Source organism: Parasteatoda tepidariorum, chromosome 2 (genome assembly GCF_043381705.1).
Source record: "Parasteatoda tepidariorum isolate YZ-2023 chromosome 2, CAS_Ptep_4.0, whole genome shotgun sequence".
Lineage (NCBI taxonomy): Eukaryota > Metazoa > Arthropoda > Arachnida > Araneae > Theridiidae > Parasteatoda > Parasteatoda tepidariorum.
The window spans coordinates 50,194,383-50,220,730 of record NC_092205.1 but is presented as its reverse complement, the minus strand read 5'-3'; the positions used below and the strand labels follow the sequence as shown (position 1 = coordinate 50,220,730).

Below are 26,348 nucleotides of genomic sequence, written 5' to 3'. Positions count from 1 at the left end.
CGATAACATTAAAAAAATAAGAAAAGTGTGCCGTAATTCTGCATTAATAATACACAAAAAAAATTTAAGGATAAATTTGAATTTGAATTTTAACTTTTGAATTTTATCTCTGAGCATTTTACACCAGCGCCTTCAGTTTAGAAACAGATTAGTGGATTATATTATTGCCTTTTTGTCGAAAGTCAAAAAAGCAGCATACTCTGCATACATAATCAGTCACTCTCCGAAAATAAGTCCAAAAGATAATCATTAAAGTTTATTATATTATTATTTTTTTGTCGAAAGACAAAAATCAGCATATTCTGCACATTTAATCTCTGTTTCTAAAGATGTCTTAATATTTGCAGTAAATACTGTGGAAAACTTCACAATTAAAATTAACTTATTATTGTGTTTAATAAAATGGTACCATATACATTTTTAAATAAAGAATAATTTTAAATTTACCATGTATTATAATATTAATATTAATTTTATAGATTAATGCCAGAAAATTTGATTTACTAAAAACATTCAATAAATGTTTTGGTAAAAAATTCTTATAGCCTTTTAAATAAATTTTAATACAACAAAAATTTTATGCAGCGTTTACTCTGAAACTACTAAGAGATATTAAAATCTATCTCTAAAGTACAAAGCATTGCTACTTTTGATAAAAAATATGAAATTAATTTATATTTTAAGAATGTTATTTGGAATAGCATAATTAGAACAGCGTTATAAAATAATGAGTATTTTACAACTTTCCTTTCGTAGATGTTGCAATTTTCTTTACCAGAAATTCAATATAATTCTATATTTATTAATGACATAAAACACTCACTTCGTTTTTACGGTCATGCTCCTTAAAATCTCTTTATTAACCAGTAAATTTATTTTACGGATTTCTTCGCTTCATTTACCCTAAATAGGGTACAATAAAAAAATCCAGCTGTCGCATTTTGGTTTTAAAGCAACGTTTCACCTTGTCATTCACTTGAATAGTCTGATGAAAAAGTAATTGAAAAGACTGTCTGGTGGTAAAGAATGAAAAAGAAATATTTCTTCTAAGCTTTTACAAATTAGAAGCGTCCACATAAAGTACACTTCAGTAGAAACGGTAACCATGACAACAAATGGAAAGGTGCAACAGGAAAGGCTAGTGGTTCATCTCGTGAATGGAGATAATATTTTTTTTCTTTTTCGCATTCACAATGTGTTGTCAGCTTGTCTTATTTTTTTTTCTTATTTTAGCTTTCTTGAATATCATTAATACAAACGTTTGTTGTGTATTTCACTAACAAGTGTGTACTTCTTCTCTTGAGAGTGGTTTGGGTTTCAAATTGAATGAAAAAGGCTTGACACATTCAAGAATTCGAATTGAATAATTTATCTTGAAATCTTTATTAGCTTATTTAGATATAAACTACTTTTGAGGTTTTTTTTTCCTTCTTTTTTGTATGTTTGTCATGTAAATTTTTAGTCTGAGACTCATAGCTTAATCTGGTTTTCGAAAATATAATTTGATTAAGTCTACTCGTCATTTTAAACGGAGAATAGTATATTTCTCTTTCAGAAAAAATTTACTTATCTTTCTGCCGCCTTTTTTTCTTCCATTTTTATTTATTTATAGCACATGAATAAAGAACTCGGTTGCAGTAGTAAAAATCAGCTTTTCTTTTTTTTTAGTTTAGAAATTAGCAGATTTACATATTCGTAAAAAATATATCCTAATATATATTTAAAAATAATTGCCAAATAATTGATAAAATTCTAAACATTTCGATATATATATATATATATATATACATAATATCAATTAAATTTACTTAGTCATTATTGATACATAAGAGGTAAATAAACACATTGAAACATTAAATCATTCAGTCAAATTGGAAAAGCGCACAAGGCAGCTGAAACCAAATTTGTTTTACATAAAATAGAAATAAGACATACAAAAAATCTTAATAATTAAAATATAAATGAAAATATAAACATAAATGTGTGTTTGCAGAACAGTACTTCATTAGGGGCCATGCTACCCGGAAACACACAGGAGCCTTTCTGTTGTTAGTGGATTTAACCAAAACTAACAGTGCCCGAGGCCCCTTAATGAAAAGACAAAAAAATGAATTTTACCACGATTTAAAAACACTATAAATCTGAAAAGGAATCACACCTAAACGGTACAAAATTTGAACCAACATTGTTGGTTTAAATTTTTTGCCTTTCAAGTGTCTCTCTCTCTTATAACAAACTCTTATAAAAAACTATTATGACAACAAATTAAAAGCATTTATTTTTTAACAAAATTTTATAAGATAATGCAATTAGAAAGCATATTTCTTTTTACCTGCTTTTAAATTAAGTTAAATTTAATTTTTCAATTTAGCTGATGTGAACGAATAAGGTATCAAAATAATACAAATAGGTTCTTGTATTCAATAAACTATCCTTTTTAATCGAAAAAGTAACAAAAAGTGTATAAATAAGCAGTGAAATCCTTTTTATCTACATTAAAAAATATAATTATCACTTTCGAAAAATTCTTAAATAATATTATCCCATTTTTAAGCAATATTATCCCTTGTCTTATTTTTTAGAATTTGTTCCATTCGATTTACAATTTCTTATATTAAATCATCTTGCATGAAATTTTTAGATAAAGAAAATGCATGAAGTTTTTAAATAAGAAATGCATAAAATGTTTAAATTTTTAATAAGATGACAGCACAAATTTCGCTTAAAAATAGTCAAAATAATTTATAATAATAACAACAAAAAAATTTAGTGGGAGTACATGTATGTGGATTCCATAACTAATTATAGTAATATTTGTGCTAAAAAAATTAACTTATGTATCAAAGGCAACATGATAGGAGGAAAGGTATTTAATTATTTAGAGAAACACTATTGTTGACATCATTGATGCCTAATTAATTTTAATAATATTTACTACTTTTAATATGGTATGTTGGTGGCGTATAAATAGGTGCCAAATATAGCAATAGGTACCGAGATACCTACTATCGATACAATAAAATAGAATGTTTACTCCCTACTCCGAAAGGGATAACTGACGCGAAAAATTAATTTTGGCAATCATGAGTAGGCCGCGAAAAATTTCATCATTGCAGTTGACATTAAATAAGGTTAATCTTCAATTCTACCGAATAAACTTCTTTAAAGGCGTTTATTTTAATCTAATAACGTTGAGTCACTGAAATAAACAAAAATTTAATACATTTAAAAAAAATTGAATTACCAGGGGTCTGTTTAAAAGAAATTTGGGTCCGTTAACGGACCCTTCACAAAATATCTTTTCATAAAAACGGACCCTTCACAAAAGGATTTTTCTTTTAATTGGACCCTTCACAAATTTGTCAATCTTCATTATTGTTTTGTTAATCGAATAAACCCTTCCCAGGGCAGAAAACAAGAAAGATGGATGAAAACGAATTAAGTTTTGTCTTCGGTAGACGATTCTTCCATTATTCGTCCGAAATTAATATTCTGCGTTCAGCAGTATAGGCTAAATACCAAATATTTGTATGTTCCATTTCTAATTTAGAAGCAGCAATTGCTGTTTATTTTTGAAAATTTAATTTTTTTATTATAATTTTACAGTGCCGAGCATAATCTTGTATCTATTTACAATTTAAAAACTCCTTGAAAAAGTTTTTTGCAATAACCTGACCTTATTTGCTCAAATTCATAAAAGCGGACCCTGGTTGAAAGAATGTGAGTAATTTTTTCACAATTTCACGAAAAACGGACCTTTCACAAAATGTCTGGACAGACCCCTGATTACTTTAACTCTATTATTTGTATCGCTATAAGTATCTCAGGTTGTTCATGTAGCTTTGAGCAAAACCAATTTACTGATCGTTTACTTTTTTTTTTAATCCGCTCGCAGAACAGGTATTCAGCTAGTTATAGGTATTGGAAAGAATGAAATCAAAATATAGTTTTATATAGAAATAAATTAATGTAACTTTAATGTGTGAAAGAGATCAAAATCGCATTAAATACTTCATATTTGTTTTATTTATCATTTTCTTACTCTCAATATAATCTACAAAACCCAACAAATAAGACCCAGAAAAAAAACAGTTTTTTATACAATAGTAACAAAAAACGTAACTCAACGAGCATAAAAATAAGTAGAAAACTCTATCACATTACTATAAACTTAGAAAAAATGAACAATTATGAGTAGACTAACTGAGAAAAATATAAATGTACTCGATCACTTTCTGTAATGTAATTATAAATAAATTTAATTAAGAGAAGAAAACACTTTTGTTCATGGAAAACTTAATTAAATATGCTTATTAACTGAAGAGTTTTTCTGCATAAACACATGCTAAACACAAAGGAATATATAACTTTTATTTTATGGGTATGTCTGGAAAAATATACAAGATAAAATCTTTATGATATTATATATGTTTATTGCACTTTTAAAAATTGCAGTAAGATATAAAATTACTAAACAAAAAGCTGCAACATAAAGCAATTAATTTTATTAAAATCATTACTATTAAACTTATTTTAAACCGTAATCATACTGTTATTTTTAAAAATTAATTATAATAAAATTTTAAATTTAGTTTAACTTTGTATCGAATTACAAACGTAAAAGTGATCTGAGAAAGGAGAAATAATTTAATATTAGTGTTTAAAAGTAAAATCGCATTTATTATTTTTTCATCTCCTCTGCACAAATTTTGCCTATTCAAAGCAAACAGCCATTCAAACTATTTTGATGAATATTTGACCTAATACGTAATTATATATTTCGCCTAATGCATTTATGTATGTTCCACTATATATTAGAAGATGCACCGAGAAAAAAGGTATCGTCAAAATTATCAGAATATGATAAAATTTACCGTGTTTCTGGCTCTGTGAGAACACCAAAAAGCTTGGTCCTTTTTTTAGCAGGTAAAATAGAAACTATAATTTTGAAAACCAGAATTTTCAGTATACCGCTACCTTATGAACGGAAAAAGTACCAAATTAATGGTAATACTTTATGTTTTAGTTTTTTTTAACAAGAATTGTGAATTTTTTTTCACAGAAAATGTCCTTACCATATAGAGATTTTTTCCCCATGTGCAATTATATTTAATCTTTCTACAATATTTTGTTGAAGTAATAAAAAATTCAAAGTTCAGCTCCAATTAGTCAGTTCAATTAGCATTTAGCTTCAAAAATATTTTTAAAAAATCTGCAAATCTAGAATCTTCTATTTTGAAAAATTCTTTAATCTCATCAAAAATTCTGTAAAATTAAGACAGGTAGGACCAAACCCAAACATATGCATACACAAAAAAATATTATTTTTACAATTTGTTTTACAAAAATAAATGTTGAAAATTATTTTATAAATAACACTTTAATAAATAACACTTTAATAAATCTCTTTAATAAAAGTCTTTGCACACTAACACATTTTCTTTTCTTGATATTAAAAAAATTGAAAGAAAAAATCATTGTGCTGGTACTCTGGGTAATCAACACATATGAATACATAAGAATAATAACAAACATATTTATTGAAAACAGATTCCAAAACATATTGTGATCGCATAAAATAAGGAAACGAAAGCTAGACATCAATAGATCTACATTTGGCCTAAAATTAGAATAAAATTATTACTTTAGAATACTCGTAATTTGAGATAATAAAGTTGAATAAAAAATATATCAAGATATTAATAATATATAAAGATATTAATAGTACTAAAATTTAAAATAGAATTATTTACTTTTCCTTAATTACCCTATATTTGTTTCTCAAACTTCCATCGTTTATATTTATTTACAAACAAAACAGCAACTTAGTTCCAACATTATTTTAATCAAAAATTTAGCAGTCTCAGAACAATTTTGTAAATTTTCCGGATAACTTAGCACACCGTTGTTTTAAAAGTTTATTTGGAGACAAAAGGAAAAAAAAGCATTTTCGGTACACTTTACACTTTAGAACACGAATTAAATTTATTTCTCAACTTTATGTTAAAAAAGGGTGTACTGCTTATTTGTAAATGTTGTATAGTTTTTAAAAAGCGATAAGCGACAAATGAATTGTATTTTCCTAATGAATAAATTAGAAGTGTTAATGAATGATTCTAAGCGTATAATATCTAATAAATAATAACTTGAGAACTACTTCATCACTTATTATATTTACCTCATGAATGATTAAAACTAATTATCCAGATATTCCATTCATTGCGTACAACAATTCTGTTGAAAAATAATCGATTAACACTTCACCACGTTCACTTTATAACAAATAAATAGATTTTATTATAAATGGAAGAAAACGTCAATTTATATTTTTCTTGATAATTTGAGTACTAGCGTTACTAAAATATAATTAAATAAAAGTAGAACTCATTTTAAAATGAATTACAAATACGAAAGGAAGTTTGTATTTATAATTCATTTTAATTCATTCCATTCATTCAATTCATTTTAATTCATTTAATTCAGTCCTCATGAATGATTAAAACTAATTATCCAAATATTCTATTCATTGCGTATAACAATTCTGTTGAAAAATTGTCGATTAACACGTTACCACCTTCATTTTACGACAAATAAATAGATTTTATTATAAATGGAAGAAAACGTCATTTTATATTTTTCTGAATAATTTGGGAGTACTAACGTTACTAAAAAATAATTAAATAAGAACAGAAATTATTTTAAAATAAATTACAAATGCAAAAGGAAATTTGTGTTAAAATTAAAAATATTTTAATGTATTTTAAAATAAGCGTGAAATTGGATAAACCAGTTATTAAATTTATGATAACAATTTCCATTTGGTGAAACATTTTTTTCAGATGTGAGAGTAATTGCTTCCCAAAAAGTTAATTAATTGTAAGGCAGATTAAATTATTTCAAAAGTAATACTTGTTTTATTGATTTTTTTATGTAACTAGATTACAACTGAATATTTGCATAAAGAATATTATTCGTTTTAATCGAGAAAATTTTTAATTTAAATTGTTTTAAAAGCTTATTTTTCAATCTTAGGTTAAATGAACCGAAGCAGTATGCTTTTATTGCAGAATAGTTTCCTAATTACCATGTCTTTTTTTATTTTATACAAGAAAAATTATGACTGAAGAGTGTTTTGATATTTAACAATACGATAAATTTTAGAAATTAATGGTACACATTTACTTCATGAATTTTTAAACTTACCATTTATGTTAAAGCATTATTTTCTTTCTCACTGAGCAACTGAAAATTAAATTATCTTTCTCAATTTTTATTTAAAATTATCAAGAATTTTTTTTCACACTTATATTTGGTTCATTATTTAATAATTACATAGTAATACAATCCCAGGGGAAAGAGAATTTTCAAAAGTAGCAACAATTAAAATATAGCATTCTTTAATTCTTTTTTCTTTTTCATTAAAACTATGACATTCTTCAATTTTTCCTCCGAATTACGTGTAGTAATTTTTAGAATTATTTCAATTATGTATGTTAAATTAGTTTGAGCTTATTACAATGCAGTGATAGGCCAAATTTTCGCTGACAATAAAAGAAATAAGAGGAACAATTAAAAAATTTTGCCTTTATTAATTTTTTTTAGTTGACAAAATGCTATTGTTTGTAATTTTAAATGAAAACTGAGCTTAAAATATGAGAAGATTTTTTTTAAACAAAATAATTAATTTAACTATCTTACAATCTTCAAAAGAAAAAAAATCTGCTGTAATGCTTTTCTAATATCAATACGTTGTCATTACCATTAAATTCAAACAAAGCAACAACATTTTAAATTTTCTATTTTTATCACAAGTTTCCTAGTTTACTTCAAATGCAATGAATTGTAAAGGGAAAATTAAAATGTGATCTGAATTTTCAATTATACAGTTTCGTATCCAATGATGATATTTCAATTGCAGAAAATGTTTTATCAGTTTACAAAAACTTTTTCAGCTGAAATAAAATTAAAAAACAAAATTAAAGGGGTTCAGAACTTCAAATAAAAATAAATAATGTTACAGAAATGTAGCGCGAAATGTAATCTTTTAAAAATAACATGAGGATAATAGAAAAAAAATTAAAAAGTGTTGAATGCATGACCTTTTCTTTGCTAGATAAATGATTGAAAACGAACTATAATCCTTCTTCACTTTCAGAAAAGGGCAGCGAAAGTCTCAAAGTTAAACAAAATGGAAACGAAATTCATTGAATCATAAAATCAATAAGTGTTATGTTTCTAGACCTAGTAGCAAAGAAATATTTCAATTTTGAATAGAATAAATGTTTTTCTTATTTTTATTTTATTCAATATTACTCTTAAATTTATAAAACAAGGCCAGATGAAATGTACTTAAATGTATACGTAATTTTTAACTAAACACAATATTTCACTAACATACATTATTCTACTTCCAAAATGTCAAATGAATGAAAGTAATTAAATATAGAAATAATTCTGATTATGAGTAAGATAGGCATATGGGGAAACTGCGTAGGCCAGCACAATTTCTATTTGACATATTAGATGGCAATACAGTGATTGTAAAAGAGAAACGTAAAAGAGTAATAGCAATAGGCACAAAATTGCGGAAAAGGTTAGTAATATAATTAATGTATTTAATGATATATAAATAATTTTCCTTTGTAATTATTTTTTTATTATTTTTCAATAGTAAGTTCCTAATAAATTTTCTTGTTTAATTAATTTTTATAATTAATTTTCGTTCTTAATTATTTTTTATAATTAATTTTCTAATTAATTAATCACTATTTTCTTCTATATTTAATTTATTAGGTTCTAATACTATTGGATAAAATATAGACTACAGTATAATTTGATTTTCAAAGTGTTTTGTGTGATAACAGGACAGTGTGGATCTGGTAGGTAGGTAAATACTTTTTATTTACTACCCACTAGAGCTGCGCAATAGGACTGAGGATGGTCCGAAGACATGCCATCGCAGTTTTGAACTTCTTCAGAGGGGATGGCTTCCCTGATTTGGTAGTCCGACGACCTGCGAGTGAAGTCGGGCACTTTACGGTAGAACAAATTAACGAGCACCGATACCGGGCTCCCTCGGTTCATACGCAGGCTGTCAAAGCGGTCACCCACCTGTTTACAGGCCGAAGCCAGTGATGCTTGACTTATGTGTTCTACTGGGAATCGTGTCTTTATGATCAGTCCACTGAGGATCATAAACTTATTTTATGTGCTTGTAGGTAATTACATGTTTGTAGACTGCTGTTTAAAACTCAGTATATTCTGTTTGGAGGAAGAAGAGCGAAACGAGACGAGATAAGATGAGCATTGAAAATATTAGTCAAATAATGTTCTATATTTCTGTGATACAAATTTCAGCGCCATTTTAGTATGGAAGAAAACACAAGTTTTCGGAAAAACAGGACTAGTTGACGATTTCGAAAAAGACCCTCAAAATTAGACTTTTATTTTGCTGAACTAAATAAAATCGCCCATATATACTAACTCCCACATAGTTGTAAAATACTTGAGCATTTCGTATAGATCGACAACTTGTGTCAGCAATCTTTTATCTTCAAGAATAAATCTCGATGATTGAAAATTTAATATATAAGGTTTACCATCACTGCAAAATGGATAATTCTTAATCTATATCCTAAAGATAATTAATATATCACTCAAAAACAAAATTTTTTAAATGTCACTGCCTAGAGACATTTTGCAACAAATGCACATCTAATATTCTTATTAAGTAAATGCAAAAACAAGAATTTAAAACCTTGCAATATTAGTTTTTTATCAAACGTTCTACTATGTAAATGGCAAGGTCTTTTGCTACGATAATAATTTTACCAAATACGCTAGCATAAGTGATACATGGGTATAAGAATAACAAGAAAAAATGCAGAAAGGTTTTAAAATTTAGTACAATTACTTTTCTTTATCTTTTACTTCCACTTTGAGATTAAAATTTGCAGTTGGAATAAAAGTGGATAGTATTATTTCCAATAATATTTATGAAGTTAAATCAATTAGATGTATGACTCCACTGCACCTAATCTTGCAAATCACATCACAATTAGCTTAAAAATAAAAATTTCATATCGCTGAAATTTCCATATCATTAAACAAATTAAAAATCATAAGCAACAAAAGATCTGCTTCAATTTTCTTAGTTACAAAATAATATTGTAAACGAAAAGTTGGGTCACTAGGGCACTTAAGTGTTGTTGTTTGTCCTCAACAATGTTAATCTCTTGAAAGAATATTGGATTAGAACTTAACACATTTTAAATCATTGAAAAAAACTTAAAATGTTGCTATAATATAGATTTTTCTCTAAATTATAAATCAGAGAATATATGACTTTACATTTTTAAAAATATTTTACGAAGAATATGTCAATAATTTTAAAACTCATTTCAGTTCACAGATGATTTGTTCACATTCTCCTTGAAATGTACCTTATCTTTTCAATATCAAAATAACGAAGAAGAAATAAAAAATTCTTGAGAACGTTGAACAAATAATAAATAATTAAATTAATATCATACATTTTAAATTAAGAAAAATATTTATTAAAAATGCATGATATTTTTAATAAAGAAAAATACTAATATTATTACTGAGAGTAAAGGACAGGGTTTAAAAAGAGGCCATTTTATTCAAAGACATTTTTACATCATAAATCTCAATTTTTCGAATTAAGCTCTAATATATTTTAAAGTTTTTATTCATCGAAATGAAATTTTTTAAAATCTTAGGAAGAGTTTGAAACAAGTTAATTTAATTAATAATAGAAATTAAAGGCGAAAATTATATTTAAAAATAAATATTCAAAATTTATTTTTAATATCTTAGTGAAATATCTTTATTTATAAGGGAAATTACTAGAGAAATATCTAATATTATTAACTTAAAAATCGTTTTTATTAAAGCAACACTATTTTTTTGGAGTAAAATCACAAAAACTAAATTTGTTGGAGAAAGTGCTGGAATAATTTGTTGTTCGAATATTCCTTGGGAATTCATTTAATCCCAAGAAAACCTAAAAGGAAATGAATGAGCAATCTGGATCCATATCTTGGTGATAGAGCCCTTAATCTTTACAACTCTGGACAGCATTTATTTCTGACAGATTCGCAATTAGTTACCTTGGTATTTTGGGATTAGACTCATAAGATTCATAAAAGAAAAAACGAAATTGTTACCCATATTTTTCTTTTTTGGAAAGGACATTTTTGGAGACATAAATTCGTTTGTAAATAAAGAAAGTTCTGCATTTTATATAAATAAATAACCGAAATAGTCAGCATATATTTTTTACACTAAGTACAAAACAATGGGGGGCTTGATTTGAGATAATTTAATTTTTCTTTTCTTTCAGATTTATTTTAATGTTATTATTCATCTTATCCTTTCAATATCAAAACGTTGCAAAAGGAATAGAAATATTTAAATTCTGAGAAGGAGTTCGAAACAAATTAATTTAATTAATCATATTAATTAAAAATAAAAAGTAGATTTTTACAAATAATGTTAAAAATACTTTTATGTATAATTATCAACAGCCAAATATCTTTGCTTATAGTAATATCAACATCAAAAAATTATTTTTAGCCCAACAACACTGAGCTATTTTCTTCAAGTAAAATCACAAAAACTCAATTTGTTAGAGAAAGTTCTGGGATATTTTGTTGTGACATTCTCCTTGAAAATTCATTTAATCCTAAAAAAGCCTAGAAGGCAATGAAAGAGCAATCTGGATCCATATCTTGGTGACAGTGCCCTTAATCTTTACAACTCCCGGCAGCATTTATTTCTGACAGTCTCGCAATTAGTTACCATGGTGTTTGGGGATTAAATTCATATAAGATCCATAAGACAAAAAAAAAGGATATTTGAAAGGACATTTTCGGTGACTTAAAGTCGTTCGTAAGTAAAAAAAGTTCCGTATTTTTTTTTGTAAATAAGTGTATAGTTATAACTGTTGAGTAAAACAATGGATAGTTTAAATCGGGATATTTGAATTTAACTTTTCTTTTTACTTAAGGGTATTAATATTATTTTAAGTTCCTTGGACATTTTTAGCAAACCTTATTATAAAATAATATTTTTAAGCAATGACTTTTCATATGCAAAACTTTCCTTTAATTTTTCAAAATACAGTATTCAAATTTAGTATGTGTTTATGAAAAATATTTTAAATTTGCATTGGTAAAGTAAATTCTACATTAATATGAACTAAATGTCAAATTTAAATGAAAAAATATAAATATTAAGTATATAAATATTATTTTTAATGTTAATAAAACATGTTTATTTAAGATCGGAAATCATGAATTTATAATGAATTTTAAATTATGAGTTTATAATTTATGAATGTTTTCAATGTAATTTGTATTATATAATAGATAGGGTAATAAACCGACATAATAAAGAGCAATTTTTTTTACAATGTCAAGTTTTAAATACAGGCATCTTTAGATCGATGGGTACAAATTTCTCCCGATTATTAAAATCAGACAAAAGCATTACTGATTGCATTGCCGCCATTATGCTGAAGATCATGAAACTGCGGAGTTTTCACTCCCTTGACTATAGCTGCCAACTAGATTTTGTTTAAGTGTCTTACTTTTCTATTAATGGGAAATGGAAATTAGAGTCATTAATATTAAATGGCATACATAAGTCACAACTGATAAAACATGAAAGAAACTTATATTTACTATAAAGAAAATAATGTATATGCTTTTCCTTGGTCTAATTTAAAAGATTTTTTTAATAATTATTAATTCTAGCAACATCGTAGTAAAATCAACATCGTAATCGTAGTATAATATTAACACTAAAATGTATAATCCCTAGAAACTAAATCAGAGAAAATATTCTTGATTTTGTAAAAACTTCATTTGAAAATTAAAGTTGGCAAGACATATTTTGAACTTTCGAAAATAGGCGCCTAAAATTCTCAAGACTCACCAGACATGAATGAGAGAAGCTAAACAGATTTTAAGAAAACTTAAATTGCCAACGAAAAATGAAAAATAAAGGTGGAAACCAAAAGTATGAAAACAAATAGAGCCGCAAATAAGAACCCGAGTGAGGCAAATAAGAGTTTGTTGGATATCCGAGGTTCATGATGTAATGGTAAGGAACTTTTGTTAATGGCAAGGAACTCTAACTAAGGGATCCAAATCCATATGAATGAAACAAGATTATCTGATACGAACAACTTTGGCGTTTTATGCCCAAGAATCAAACTATGTGAGGCAACAGTTGATTCGTCGATATCCTGAAGGGGGTGGAAATAAAATTTTAAAGTACAACTGGTTTTTTCGATGCTTTAAAATTTGCGTTGGAAAGGTATGTGGTAAATGTCCTTGTGGTTTTCAATACTTGCAAATGAGCCGTGGTGGCTCAGTTCGCGAGGTTCGGATACGAATCCCAGTGATGGTCTGTCGATAAAAATTATTCATCCGACTTGCACCTACCACAGTGCTGACGGAAAATATCTTCAGTGGTAGACGTGGTTTTTCTCTCTATCTAAAGCAAATGCGGGTTAGTTCCATCAAACAGTCCTCCACGAAGGCAAAGTATTTCCGAATACTTGATCCATCCTTTGTCTTCTGGATTGAATTCAAAATTACAAGACTTCGCAGTTGAACATTGGCAGTAGTAAACTCAAAATTTAGGTTGACTGTTAAACGATGGTTATAAAATCAAATACTTACAAGCTCTTTAAGAATTTGTTTTGGTGAAGTTAACAAGCTTGAAAACCTTTATAAATCCAAAGCGAGAAAGGATTTTAGAATTAGTTTCTGTTTGCTGCACATTAGTTTAAAAAATGTTCAGCCTTAATTGCCTCCCATATTTCACAAATTATTTCTACCATGGTGTTTTAGCATTACTTATGTCTATTGGATCTATCGTTTACACAGAATGAGTCTATTAACTATAAAGTTATGGAAATTTTGTTAAACCAAGTATATATAGTTCTAAAGTTATTAGGTCGGCAGTGTTATAAATAAAAATTATTACATTTGTAAGCAATAAAAACCAAGAAAAAAGTATTAAAAATTTAAAATGTTTAAAGAGCAAAAAAATTATTATTTTTTATTACAACATCAATACTTAAAAATCAACATCTATTCTATCAACCCACATTCCATTTTTTTTTGTTTATTATCGCTATCTAAAATTTGTTATATGTTTCGCAAATAAAAAGTAGTATACATGCAGTAAACTAAAGCATAATCCTAAATATTTTCTTTATGTGAATCAAAACATTTAATTTGATCTATCGATTACAGCAATTACTTTAAATTTACGTAACTGTTTTGTAGTTGTAAATAACTCACCGAGCTGTAACTGATTTTAGGACCAGCAGATATTACTTTTTAAAAAAATATATACAATATGTAAATAGTTAGAAATACGTCTAGGATAAGTTAAATTTAATGTTGTTTAACTTAGTAATAAAGCAGCAAGTAAAATTTGAATTCCGTGCAAAAGAGTTAAAATCTGAAAGAAATATTAAATGTATGACATGCAAGAGAGAAGGATAAAAATATTTTCCTATATCAATTGTAATAAACAAAATAAAATTATTTCTATATTCAATTCCATCTTAAATAAATCAAATAAGTCAAACAAGATGAATAAAAATGCTTTTTTGTTGTTACTTATAATAAATCAAATCAGACAAGCAAGATTAATAGAAAAGTCTTTTTATAGTTACTTATGCGAAAATGTTTGGTTCAAATTTATTGTTTGAATTTTTTTTCAGCTTTAAACCGATAATAAGACCTTGATTTCATTTCAATATATAAAAAAAATTATGTAGTTTTCAAAAGCATTAAATAAGAACTAATTTTTCGAAAATTAATATTAAATATTACTTATATTTAACTAAAATATATGGAAAATTTAAAATTTGTTTAAACTTTTAACCGCATATACTATTGAAAAACAAACAAAAAAAAATTTTCTTCCCAAAGCACAAATTGCTCATAATAACGAGTAGTTAATAAACTTTCTTCTAAATAAGCATATGAGCTGTGCTGGCTCTGGGGATAGAGCGTTCAGCTTCCAATGAGGTGAACCGGGTTCAAATCACAGCAGTGGCTGGTCGATACGAATTTCGCATCCGGCTCGCACCGATCACAGTGCTGACGTAAAATTGCCTCAGTGGTAGACGAATCATGGGTTAGAGTCCCCTTGCCTTCAAGCTAACTGTGAGAGGCCTTCGTTTTTTTCCTCTCCTTGTAACGCAAATTCGTGTTAGTTCAAACTAAAAGTCCTCCATGAAGGCGAATTTCTCCCAATACTTAATCCAGAAGGTCCCCTGTCTTCTGGATTGGGTTAAAAAATTACAAAGCTACGGAGTTGAACATTAGTAGTCGTAAACTCTAAGTTGGGTCAGCCGTTCAACGACAGTTATAAAATAAAATAAGCGTATATTTTAAGATAAAAAAAAACATATGGTCTATGTAAATTTCATTTATTTTCCTTGCTAAAGTACTAGATTATATATGAAAATACCAGAAATAAAAAAAAAATTAAATCGGTCATGGATTAGAACTTCAGATACATTTCACTTGTTTCAACTATTGTTTTTAAACTGCTATAATTTTATGATAAAGTAACAAAAAAAATCAGTTATCTTTTAAAACCATGTTTTACGCATTATTGCTCTAGATCTAAATTTAATATTCTTTTAGAATTAAAGTCATTTTAATCTAATTTATGAATCAGTGTTTCATTTTTTATGTTAAAAAATCCTAAAACAATTATAAAAATTAATAGCAATATCTTTTTTTACATATCTGAAATCATTAGTATTTAAACCATAATATCATTAGTATTGTTCTAGAAATATTTCATTATCTAAATTACAGTATTAATTGGACAGAAATGTTATCAATGTACCCTTTAGTCAGTCAAAAATGTAATGTCTCTACTATAATAAAACATTGGGTGTTTTAACTACAAACATTAAACTCCAGTTATTTCTATGACTACTGAACATGAAAATATGTGAACATGAAAAGAGGAGAGTGCTCTATGAAGTGCTCTATTTTCTAAAATCCCTAATATATTATATTAAAATTCTTATTATATAATTTTAGTAGAAAAAAATCAGAAGTTATTCGTAAAAATTTTCCAAATAATTTGTCATTTAAAGAAGAATGAAACTTTTATAAAAAATAGCTAAAAACTAATTAGTATATATTATTATTATTTATACAAACTATTTATTATATTATTAAGGGCTTTAGATAAGATTTATTGGTTCTAAATATTGTACTTCACATATTACGTACAATGTAAATATAATAACTCTAAATGTGTAACAATACTTGCACTGATTCAATAAGGCTGCAGTGGACAACTTGCTCAAACAGAGATGGATATTTATTGATAAATGATGCCGTCATTTTCAAAATTAAAGTTGACAGTATCGCGATCTTCTAATCTAAACTATGTAATTAAACAGTAACTCGCCTCATATGTTATTAGTTTACCTTAAGATTTTAATTTATCATAGTTTCATTTTCTAATGATTTCTTAGCAAAAAACTACTATTTTTGTATTCTAGAAAAATTTTGACGAGGTTATAAGTTAATGTTCTAAATTTAATTATGATAAAGATTAATATTGTTTCTTTTAAATAACTAGGTTTTTTTATTTTCATAAATAAAAAATATAGTTTTATTTTCATTATTTTTATATTGTTTTCTAAAGTTAACACGAGTATTTTTATTATACAGTACAGTTATTTTACAAATCACTCTCACAGACTAGTTAATAATCCAATAATGCTGCCAATTCGTGCTCTGGTATTGTAGAATCATGGCATTTTAGTAATTAATAAAAAATAATCAATAGTTTTGATAATTTAGAAACTAAATGATTTTTAATAACCAAGAAAATGAATAATTTTTAATAATTAATCTCTGAATTCTAACTTTTAATTCATAATAAGAACATACGCGATGGCAAATGAAATCTTAAACTGAATCAATACTCAATATATTTTGGAAATACATTCTCCAGAGAAAAAAAGAAAATTGATCACAAAGTTATTTTAAGCTTTAGTAGAAAGTACTGAAATAGTTAAAATAGAACCAGAAATTTGAGGAAAAAAACTGTAACCAAAAAATGTCACAAAAAGAAAAGAAATAAAATTTTATTACATCATTACTTCTGATAAAAATTTTAAAACAATTAAAATTTAAACAATATTGCTGATTTATATGTTTCTCATTATGATGAATTATCTCGAGTTTATTCAGAATATTTTAATATATTTCCACTGACGTAAAAATTAAATAAAACTTAAAAACACATCTACGCTAAAGACAATTTATACCATGCAAAAACCTTTCAATTCACCTGTTGTTTAAATAATAAAAAAAAATTGAAATTATTAATTAAAGATTTTCAGAAATAAGTTATATTTAATATTTTTATAAACCTCTAAATTGTTTTAAAGAAGAAAAAAACGTCTAAGGAAATTTACATAAATAATTTATTGAAACACCATTTTTGCCAACTACATAATTTTAAAACTAAAATATTACTAGCAATGACCGACGTTTTGATCGGTTAACTTAATGTTTCGATCGTCAGTATTTTTAATGCATGAATGAACATAACTTGTAGAAATGCATATTAAAAGTAATTTTTTAATTTTTTTATTAAAATTCCTATTAATTAAATTAATAACCATATTAGTTCAAATCAACTTACACGTAAAATACATCAAAAGTAGACAAAAGTATACATCAAAGTAAAATACATCAAAAGTATGTTAGAGACTAGGATATACTATATATATAGAGAGAGAGCGAGAGAGAGATTTGAGATTTATATCTTTGAACTTCTTTTTCGAGTAAAAAAGAAACATTTTAGAAAATTTCTTTAATATGAGTATTAAAAAGCATTTAATTATATTAAGATTGTATTAACATACTAAGACTATATTTAACAACTGTACAGTTGTAAATTAGAGCAATATGGAGTTAGTTTCACAAGTTTCAATGCAGATCTGATATTTCGATGAAAATACCTCTTATTATGTAATTTTAAAAATAACTTGGAATTGAAAATTTATGTATTAGTTAAACATTATTATTAAAATATTAACGTAAAATACTTTAAATTAAATTATAGTTTTAATATCCATTATTTGGTCTAGTGTAATGATTGCTATTTATGTTAAAAACTAACTAATGAAGTTATGAAATCCTATTATAAGCAAATAATCTAATTTCAATAAATATACTCTTATTAAAAGACTACAAATACAGGGCATAAAAAATAACTTCAGTAATAAAAAATTAAAGACGCTGAATTATTTTTTTATAAAGAACACCCATTAGTGCTTACTTCAAGTAAAAATTGTGAAATACCCCATAGCCTTAAAATTAAAAGAAAAACGATTTTTTTTGTTAAAATGTTGTCTGTGTTAAAAATATGATCCAATGAAAATACAAAGTACAAAGACATTTTGACTGATATTGCATAAATATATTTACTGAATAAAAACACATAAACACATAACAGCAAAAGGAAACTTGAAATGATCAATGATAAGAGTTGACAGTTATGAATTAAAATATTGTGATTGCATAAATGTATATAGTTGCTACTGTTCATAAATACATAAGAAACACGATGGTCATTCTTTGAATAAATTCCATATATACATAGAGACGAATTTTGAAACATAATTTCAACTTCAAATTTTTTTTAAAATAAAAAATCATAATTAAAAAATGGTTTTTATTTATTTTCTTATTGGAATTCTTCTGAAATATTAATTATGTTATGAAAAATTAAACATTGTGTTTCATACTGTATTTAGTAAGTCTACTCTGAATACAAAAATACATATATATTAAATAAATCAACAAGTGTATATAGATATTTCTTAAAACTAATCAAAATATGCTCACTAGGGGAAATATAAACAAAACATTTCTACACTGCTGATATTTAACTTAGGCCTAGTACATAAATTTTGCATAAAAATAAACAAAGAAGATTGTCATTCTTAATGACCCCTATAATCATAAAATAAGACTTACCGACATTATTTTCCGAATGTACACACGGAGACATCCAAAAGATTATGAAGATCAAGTGCAGAAAGCTGCACATTTTCATGCTTATCTCTCCCATGTGGAGCACAAAATATGGGGAAAATATTCTTCAATATGGCATTATTTTTCCTGAAATATTCTCCGTGTATGTCACAAAATCTGGATACCACCGAGGTAGATCCTCAGGTAGATACAAAATGCAATTCCAAGGTGCTATAGGGAGATCCGGCGTGGTCCGAAGCACTGCGTATATGGCTTTACTGCCAGTGTCGAATAAGGCAGGTGGCCTTTTTATTCGATCCCTAACTCAGGAGAGAACGAACTGCCATGGCGGTCTTTTGACAGCTGAGTAGAATCCCGGATGGTGACGTTTCTATTACGTCACAGGAACGGAAAAGGGAGTGTTTGCAAAATGCATGAGAAGATGACATTTTACTGATAAAGGGAAACGAGTACTTTATGCTTCCTATAACTTTTAGATACGTTTCACAAACTTTAATTAATATTATTTGAAGATTGGATTTAAATTCGATAATTTTGTTGTAAGGATTTGTTTATTTACAACAATATAAAATAACCTCTATTAGTTTCCTAATACTGTTACTAGTAGTTTCCTGAAACATGAGCGCAATTTTAATTATATTTACTTTAAATGACGTTCGTTGAAAATCACTGTAAGCGTGATTAAAAATATAAAAAGGTATAAATGTCTATTGAAAAGATTTTTGTATATACTTTTCTTAAAATTAGTGAATATAATCAGGACGTAATGTATACTTTTTCAAAACTAATTTTTGGTTAAATTAAATGTTAAAAATAGGGAGGAAGAGATATTAAATCATAATGTGCCATAATTTTTATTCAAATGTTTCATATTTTCACTAAATAAAATTTCGAATTTATAGTATTTTTTACTTCATTTAAGTTTTAATTAATTGTCATAAGGAAATAAATGCTATTTTTAGATAAAATATTCTCGGAGCTAGTAATTTAAAATGTATAAAAAAGATTAAATAAATAATCATGTGCTAATTATAATTGATAATTATATTTTAAAATTAATTACTTAAAAATTTAATTTTTGAAAGTTAATTTGTTTAATATTAACATGATAATTGAAATTAATATTCATTTATTTTAAATAACACGCCTTGAAAGCTAACGATTTAAAATGCATACTTAAAAATTAAATAAATTATTATTTGTTTTAAATCTAAATTTTTAAAATAACTTTATAATTATATATTCACACTAATTAATTAAAAAAATAAGTTTTGTAAGTCAATGTTTTTTTTTTTAATATTAAGCTAATAATTGAAATTATCATACACTCCTGTTATTTAATAATATGATTTCGGAGCTAATAATTTAATTTGTGAAAGTAAATATTAAATAAAATTATACGCATTTTAAATCTTAATTTTCCAAAAAAAACTTTATATATTAACACTAATTAATCAAAATTTCAATTTTGGAAGTTCTCTTTATTGAAAATTAATTTAGCAATCAAAACTAAATATTCATTTTTTACAATCATGGAATCAAATATAAATTCAAAAGTAATATTTTTATACGGCTGCTTGTTAGCTAAAAGGGAAGTAAGTAGAAAAAAGCATTATGTGTTATAAATCTAAATTTCATTGGCATTTTTCTTTTATATTCTTTTAAGGACTAACACAAATTCTAATATTTGAAAAATTAAAACGCAAAACTTTTTTAAACTAGTCAATTTAAAGAAACTTAGCGTATTGAATCATTTTTCATTCTTGAAACGTAAAACTATTTGAAAATCTTATATGTTTCATTTAGAACTGTACTACAAAAATTTTAACTATGCAAGTATTTATAGAAAAAAAAATAGTTTAATGCCCTATTTTTTTCTTAAAAGTAACTGTACTTGGCTCATATGAAAATAAATGCATAAATTAAGACAATAATGTATGATTTATACAATATAGTTTTACTTACTAACAACCCCAAATACAAGTAATTAAATTTATTAAAAATAATTTTAATAAAACAAAATACATTGAAAATACTTTTAATTACATTAAGTGATGGTACAAACTCTTGAAAAATACATGAACTGAGCAGCACCAAAGCTAACAAGTAGACTTTTATAAAGTTTCTATATGAAATTCTTATGATATATATATATATATATATATATATACAGATGGGTGACAAAATAATAAGAACACTTGTGAAATATCTGAAAATCTTTATTAAGAGGGAGTTGGACCACCCTTTGACTGAATTACAGATTTAATACGACGTGGGATCGATGCATAAAGGTCATGGACAACGTTTAAAGGAATATTAAGCCATTCCTCTTGCAAAGCGGCCTCTAATTCCAAAAGATTTGATGGAGGTGGGAATCGGGAACGAAGTTTTGACTCCAAATATTGCCACACATGTTCAACAATATTTAAATCCGGAGACTGAAGGGGCCAGGCGAGATGCTCAACTTTATTGTCATGCTCTTCGAACCATGTTTGAACGCACCTAGCGGTGGGGATAGGGACGTTGTCGTCTTGAAAAATCGCTCGCTCTCCAGGGAATACAGTCTGTACAAAAGGATGAACATGATCCGCTAGAGCGCTTAGATAGTCATTATATTTGATTCTCCCATGCAGACGTAGTAGTGGCGCAAGACCACGCCAAGATATCGCATCCCAAACCATAATGGAGCCACCTCTATGTTTCACACTTGGTAAGAGGATTCAGGGTCAAACGTTTCTTTGGGTGATCTCCAGACATAAACGCGTCCGGTGGTCTGAAATAAGGTGAAGGATGATTCATCGGACCATATTACCTGCTGCCACTGCTGTGGGGACCAGCCTGTGTGACCTCTACACCACTGACGGCGCTTGAAAGCATTGGTTGCTGTCACCAAGGGTTTACGAATTGCCACTCTCTGATATATGTTCGCTGCATGAAGTTCTTTTTGAACTGTTCTTGTTGAAACGGGGTCCTGAAGATGACTGTTCATGTCTGATGTTATCTCTGATAACGATTGCTTGTGTTTTCGAGCTACTACGCGATGCAAGACACGTCTATCCCTATCATCAAGCTTTGACTTTCGGCCATTGTTTTGCTTTGAAGACTTCGTCTTACCTTCTTTGATGCATGCTGTCATAACGGCTGATACAGTACTTCTTGCAAACCCCAAAATGTTTGCTGTTTCTGTCACCGATACTCCACTTAAACGCGCCTCAACAATCATCCCTCTTTGGAATTCTGACAGGTCAGACATTTCACCTTATAAAATCTAGTTAGATAAACTCATGCAAACAGGTGACGAATGTTGAGAGACTGATAACTTCCTCTTCACACTCATTAGGTGGCAAACTTCTGTTGCAGGTGGCGCGGCTGTACTGCAGGTGTGAAATAAGTCACACTTTTTCACAGGTGTTCGTATTATTTTGTCACCCATCTGTATATATATATATATATAAAATAACAGGACTACATCCCTGTTATCATTGTTGTATTCATCTTTAATAATGCAGTCAAAAGCCATAATATGTTATAAAAAGTTTTATTTAAAGTTAGGCTCCATTCCACAAGAGAGGGGGTGTGGACAAACTCCGGATGGTTCCGACAGATGTTTTATGGAACACGTTAATCAGCAGGAAACACGCGAAAATCATCGGTCTCGCATTAAATACTAACAGAGACTGATGTAATTAGGTTCCAGTCGTACGAACCTTTGTAACTCTACGCATTATGTAAAATCCTTTATTGCTACCTAATATGGAAGTGAAAGAGGGACAATATTCTAAAAATAACCCTCCTTTGAAATATAAATCTAATTATAATTCAATGGTATGTTTTCAGTCTTGAACAAAATAGAATTTCTACACCTATTCTTTACCAAAGACATTTTATAAAAACGAAAGAATTTTAATGGTTTTATTAATACAAAAGTATTTATAATTTTTGTATTACATATATATATATATATANGGTAAATTTGTTTGCAAAAAATTTCTTTATTAATTTATACAATTTTTCCATGTGCAAATCCATTTCGTTCAAATCCGAGTTAAAATTATCTACCAAAAAAAATTTTTTTCCTTTGTTAATTTACATAATTTTTCCATGTGCAAATCCATTTCGGGCAAATCCGTGGCTAAAATTATGTGCAAAACAGGCAATTCATGTTGCTCTTTTCTATTTTATATTTTTTTCTTAAATAAATATTTATTTTCTAAAATTATTTATGGTCAACTTCTTTAAATTATCCAGTATAATATTACCTTGCGCACATCCATTTCAGGCCCATCATTGGTAACTAACAAATCAAACGAACTTCAGCAATGCATTAAGAACGGCACTTTAAAACAGAACTCCTCTAGTTATGCTCAATTTGTGCTTTTGTTTTAATATTTTGCAATCTGACAATCTTTGTACGAAAGTATTTTTTAAATCATTCTTGAAAAATTTCCCGTTCATGTAAGTACATTTGTATTCGCTACTCGCTTTATAGATTTTGTTTTATTCTGTTTTTTTCTTTTTATTTTATTTTATTTTTTGGTTTTATGTGTTATTTTTACTTAATGTGTTCTATTTTATTTGTTGTAATTTTTGTAAAAAAATTTTTTGAGTGATCCTCGCACTATTGTATTAATATATTTTGCTTTGGCTAAAATGATACAATATCAGATAGCACTCTTTTTTGCGGATATAATCGTGTGGGTTGATGAAATGTTTATACCTTTTATTTTCGGGATTTTTTAAAAAAAATTCAACCTTTTTTTTGTCCAGTTGCTAGTTATTTTTTTTTAATTATTATTTTTCCTTTTCCCCCTTCTTTCATATGTCTGTAATTTTTCCTTGTTTTATCTTCATTTTGAACTTATCTAATGAGTTCTGTTTTCCTGCAGCTTATGCGCAATAAATTAAACTTAAGAATATTTTAATATATTTTAATATATTTTATATATTTTAATATATTTTAAGATATGAAAAAATTGAAAAGTGATAAAATTTAGACTCATCAAATAGAAAGGAAATAATTATAGATTCAGTAAAAAGTTCAATAACATATTCTGCTACCGTACTTTTGATATCCATACACTATTCTTGATATCTAGCTCTTGACTCCAGCGAAGCATTTGACAATTGAATGGAAACAGTGGGGACTTTTAATTTAAAAATAGTAGAAATAATTTCGACAAATATCACTATGAATTATTAAATTCGAAACTATTGCTTAAAACGCAGTCAAACATTTTAAATACATGAATGCACAGAAAGAAGCATGATCAGAACATGAATATGCAGAAAGAAAAAAGGAAACCTTTAAGTCATAATATTAGAAAATATAACCAAATTTGTCATTAAAACAGTAATTTTTCCTTACGAAATATGAAAAGAGCTTGGAAAGAATTGTGATAACACATAAGAAATTGATGTAAGATTAATCTAAGGTAAAATGGTAAAACTGAAGTAGTAAAAACTGCGCTCACGCATTAAAAGAGAAAAGGTTTACAGAGTGTAAAATAAAAAATATCTTTGTCTGGATGTGATTGGATGAAAGTTGTATTTAGTAAATTAATCACGAATATGCGTTGATTTATACTCATGTTGTGACATTTGTAAGTAAATACATTTTGATATTGTCTCAACAGCTGCAGCTGCCGCTGCTAACAAATGGGTCATTCTCACTGAAAAGGTATAAATAGACTAAAAAATTTCTTAAATTAAAGTAATTAAAAAAGTGATAAAAATTATATAAATGGCTTTATTTATTTTTGTTATATGTCCTTATAATAATGGTCAAGTTTTCTATTTTATTTTTTACAAGATTTAAAATATTTTAAATTCTGCCATGTCCACGGAGGAGATGTAATAGTCAACGGAGGAGACTTTTTATGTTATAAAATATGAAATGTCAATGAAGACTAATTCATTAATTTTTGGGTACAGCTGATATGAGTTTAACATTAATAAGTAAATAATAAAATATTTCAGTATTAAAGGTAGAGCTACTTCCGATTAATCATGTTGCTATGAAAGGAAGCATCCATTTTTAACCTAGGTGTACAATTTTTTAAGTAACTCTTACTGAATATTAATAAATTAAAATGTAAAGACTATTGAAATAAAAATTCAGACTCCACGTGATAGTTGAGTGTTGAGGGCACTCTTTTATGAACATTTTATGCAAATTAAACATACTGTCATCCAAATAACGTTTTTGTTTTTTCTTTTTTCTTCTTGTTATTGTTTCTTTTTCCCTGAGCACAAACGGCTTGCTCTATCAATTTCTAGAAATTTAAGTACATTTAATCACGATTTTTCTGTTAAATCTTTTCCTGATACAGATTTTAAAGAGTTTCTTGCTCTTTTTTTTTTTTTTTTTTTTTAACTTTCTGCAAACAATATAGGGTTTTCTTTTAATTTCTGTCCAGCTTGTCTCCTACTAAAATTTTTCTGTTCCCTGCTCTTTTGCATTTAAATATTTGATTGCCATTGATTTGATTTTTGCCATTTTTTTCCCAAAATTAGAAGAGAAAAAAAAATGTTAAACATCACAGAAATTATTTAGAAAAATTGCCAATATTTACTTCTTCGATAAGAAAAAGTTAAGCGTAATCGATTTTCTTTAAAAATACAAACAAATTAACACATTTATTGCATTTCAAAAAATATCAACTGAAAGAAAATAGTTTTTTTAATTATTAAAATTGTATTATGGTTATCTAACACATTGTCTCTTACATTGACTGTGTCTTCTCCTCCGTGGACTTGTTATGTCCACGGAGGGGACGTCCACGGAGGAGACAAAAACTAGTTCTTGAATTTAACAAATTTTTAATTTTAAAGTTACAAAAATGGGACAGTCTTTTTTAATAAATATACTACTTTTTCCAATCTAAAATTCATCTATCAAAAATAAAATAATTTTCTCTTACCTTCTTTATGATGTCCATGGAGTATACGGTGAGAACTTTGCCGAACCCCAGTTGAACACAACAATTCAAAACTGACACCAAAGAAAACAAAAACAACTGATAGTTAACAATAGAAAATGGAATGGTTAACTTTCCCAGCAGCTGTCTTATAGGGATTTCGCATATGCTGCCCTTTATTGCATATTTACCGAACTATATTAATTGTCCATGGAGGGGGATTTCATTTTTGATGCACAAAGTTTACTAGTAATTTATTTTATAAAATTTTTTTTTTCAAAATATTAAATAAAAAGTTGCTATAAACATTTAACTAGGTAAAACTACAAAAATCATTAAA

The 26,348-nt window shown here is 26.8% G+C and overlaps 1 protein-coding gene across 1 annotated transcript in view; it reads right to left on the bottom strand.

Moving 5' to 3' along the window:
* Positions 1 to 19,447, bottom strand: part of LOC122269256 (tyrosine phosphatase IA-2) — a 336,473-nt gene extending 317,026 nt beyond the window's left edge. The window contains exon 1 of the mRNA XM_071188254.1: positions 19,074 to 19,447. Within this exon, the coding sequence (XP_071044355.1) occupies positions 19,074 to 19,167 (94 nt within the window). The 5' untranslated portion in view covers positions 19,168 to 19,447. The remainder of the gene's footprint in view (positions 1 to 19,073) is intronic.
* Positions 19,448 to 26,348: the final 6,901 nt, after the last annotated feature.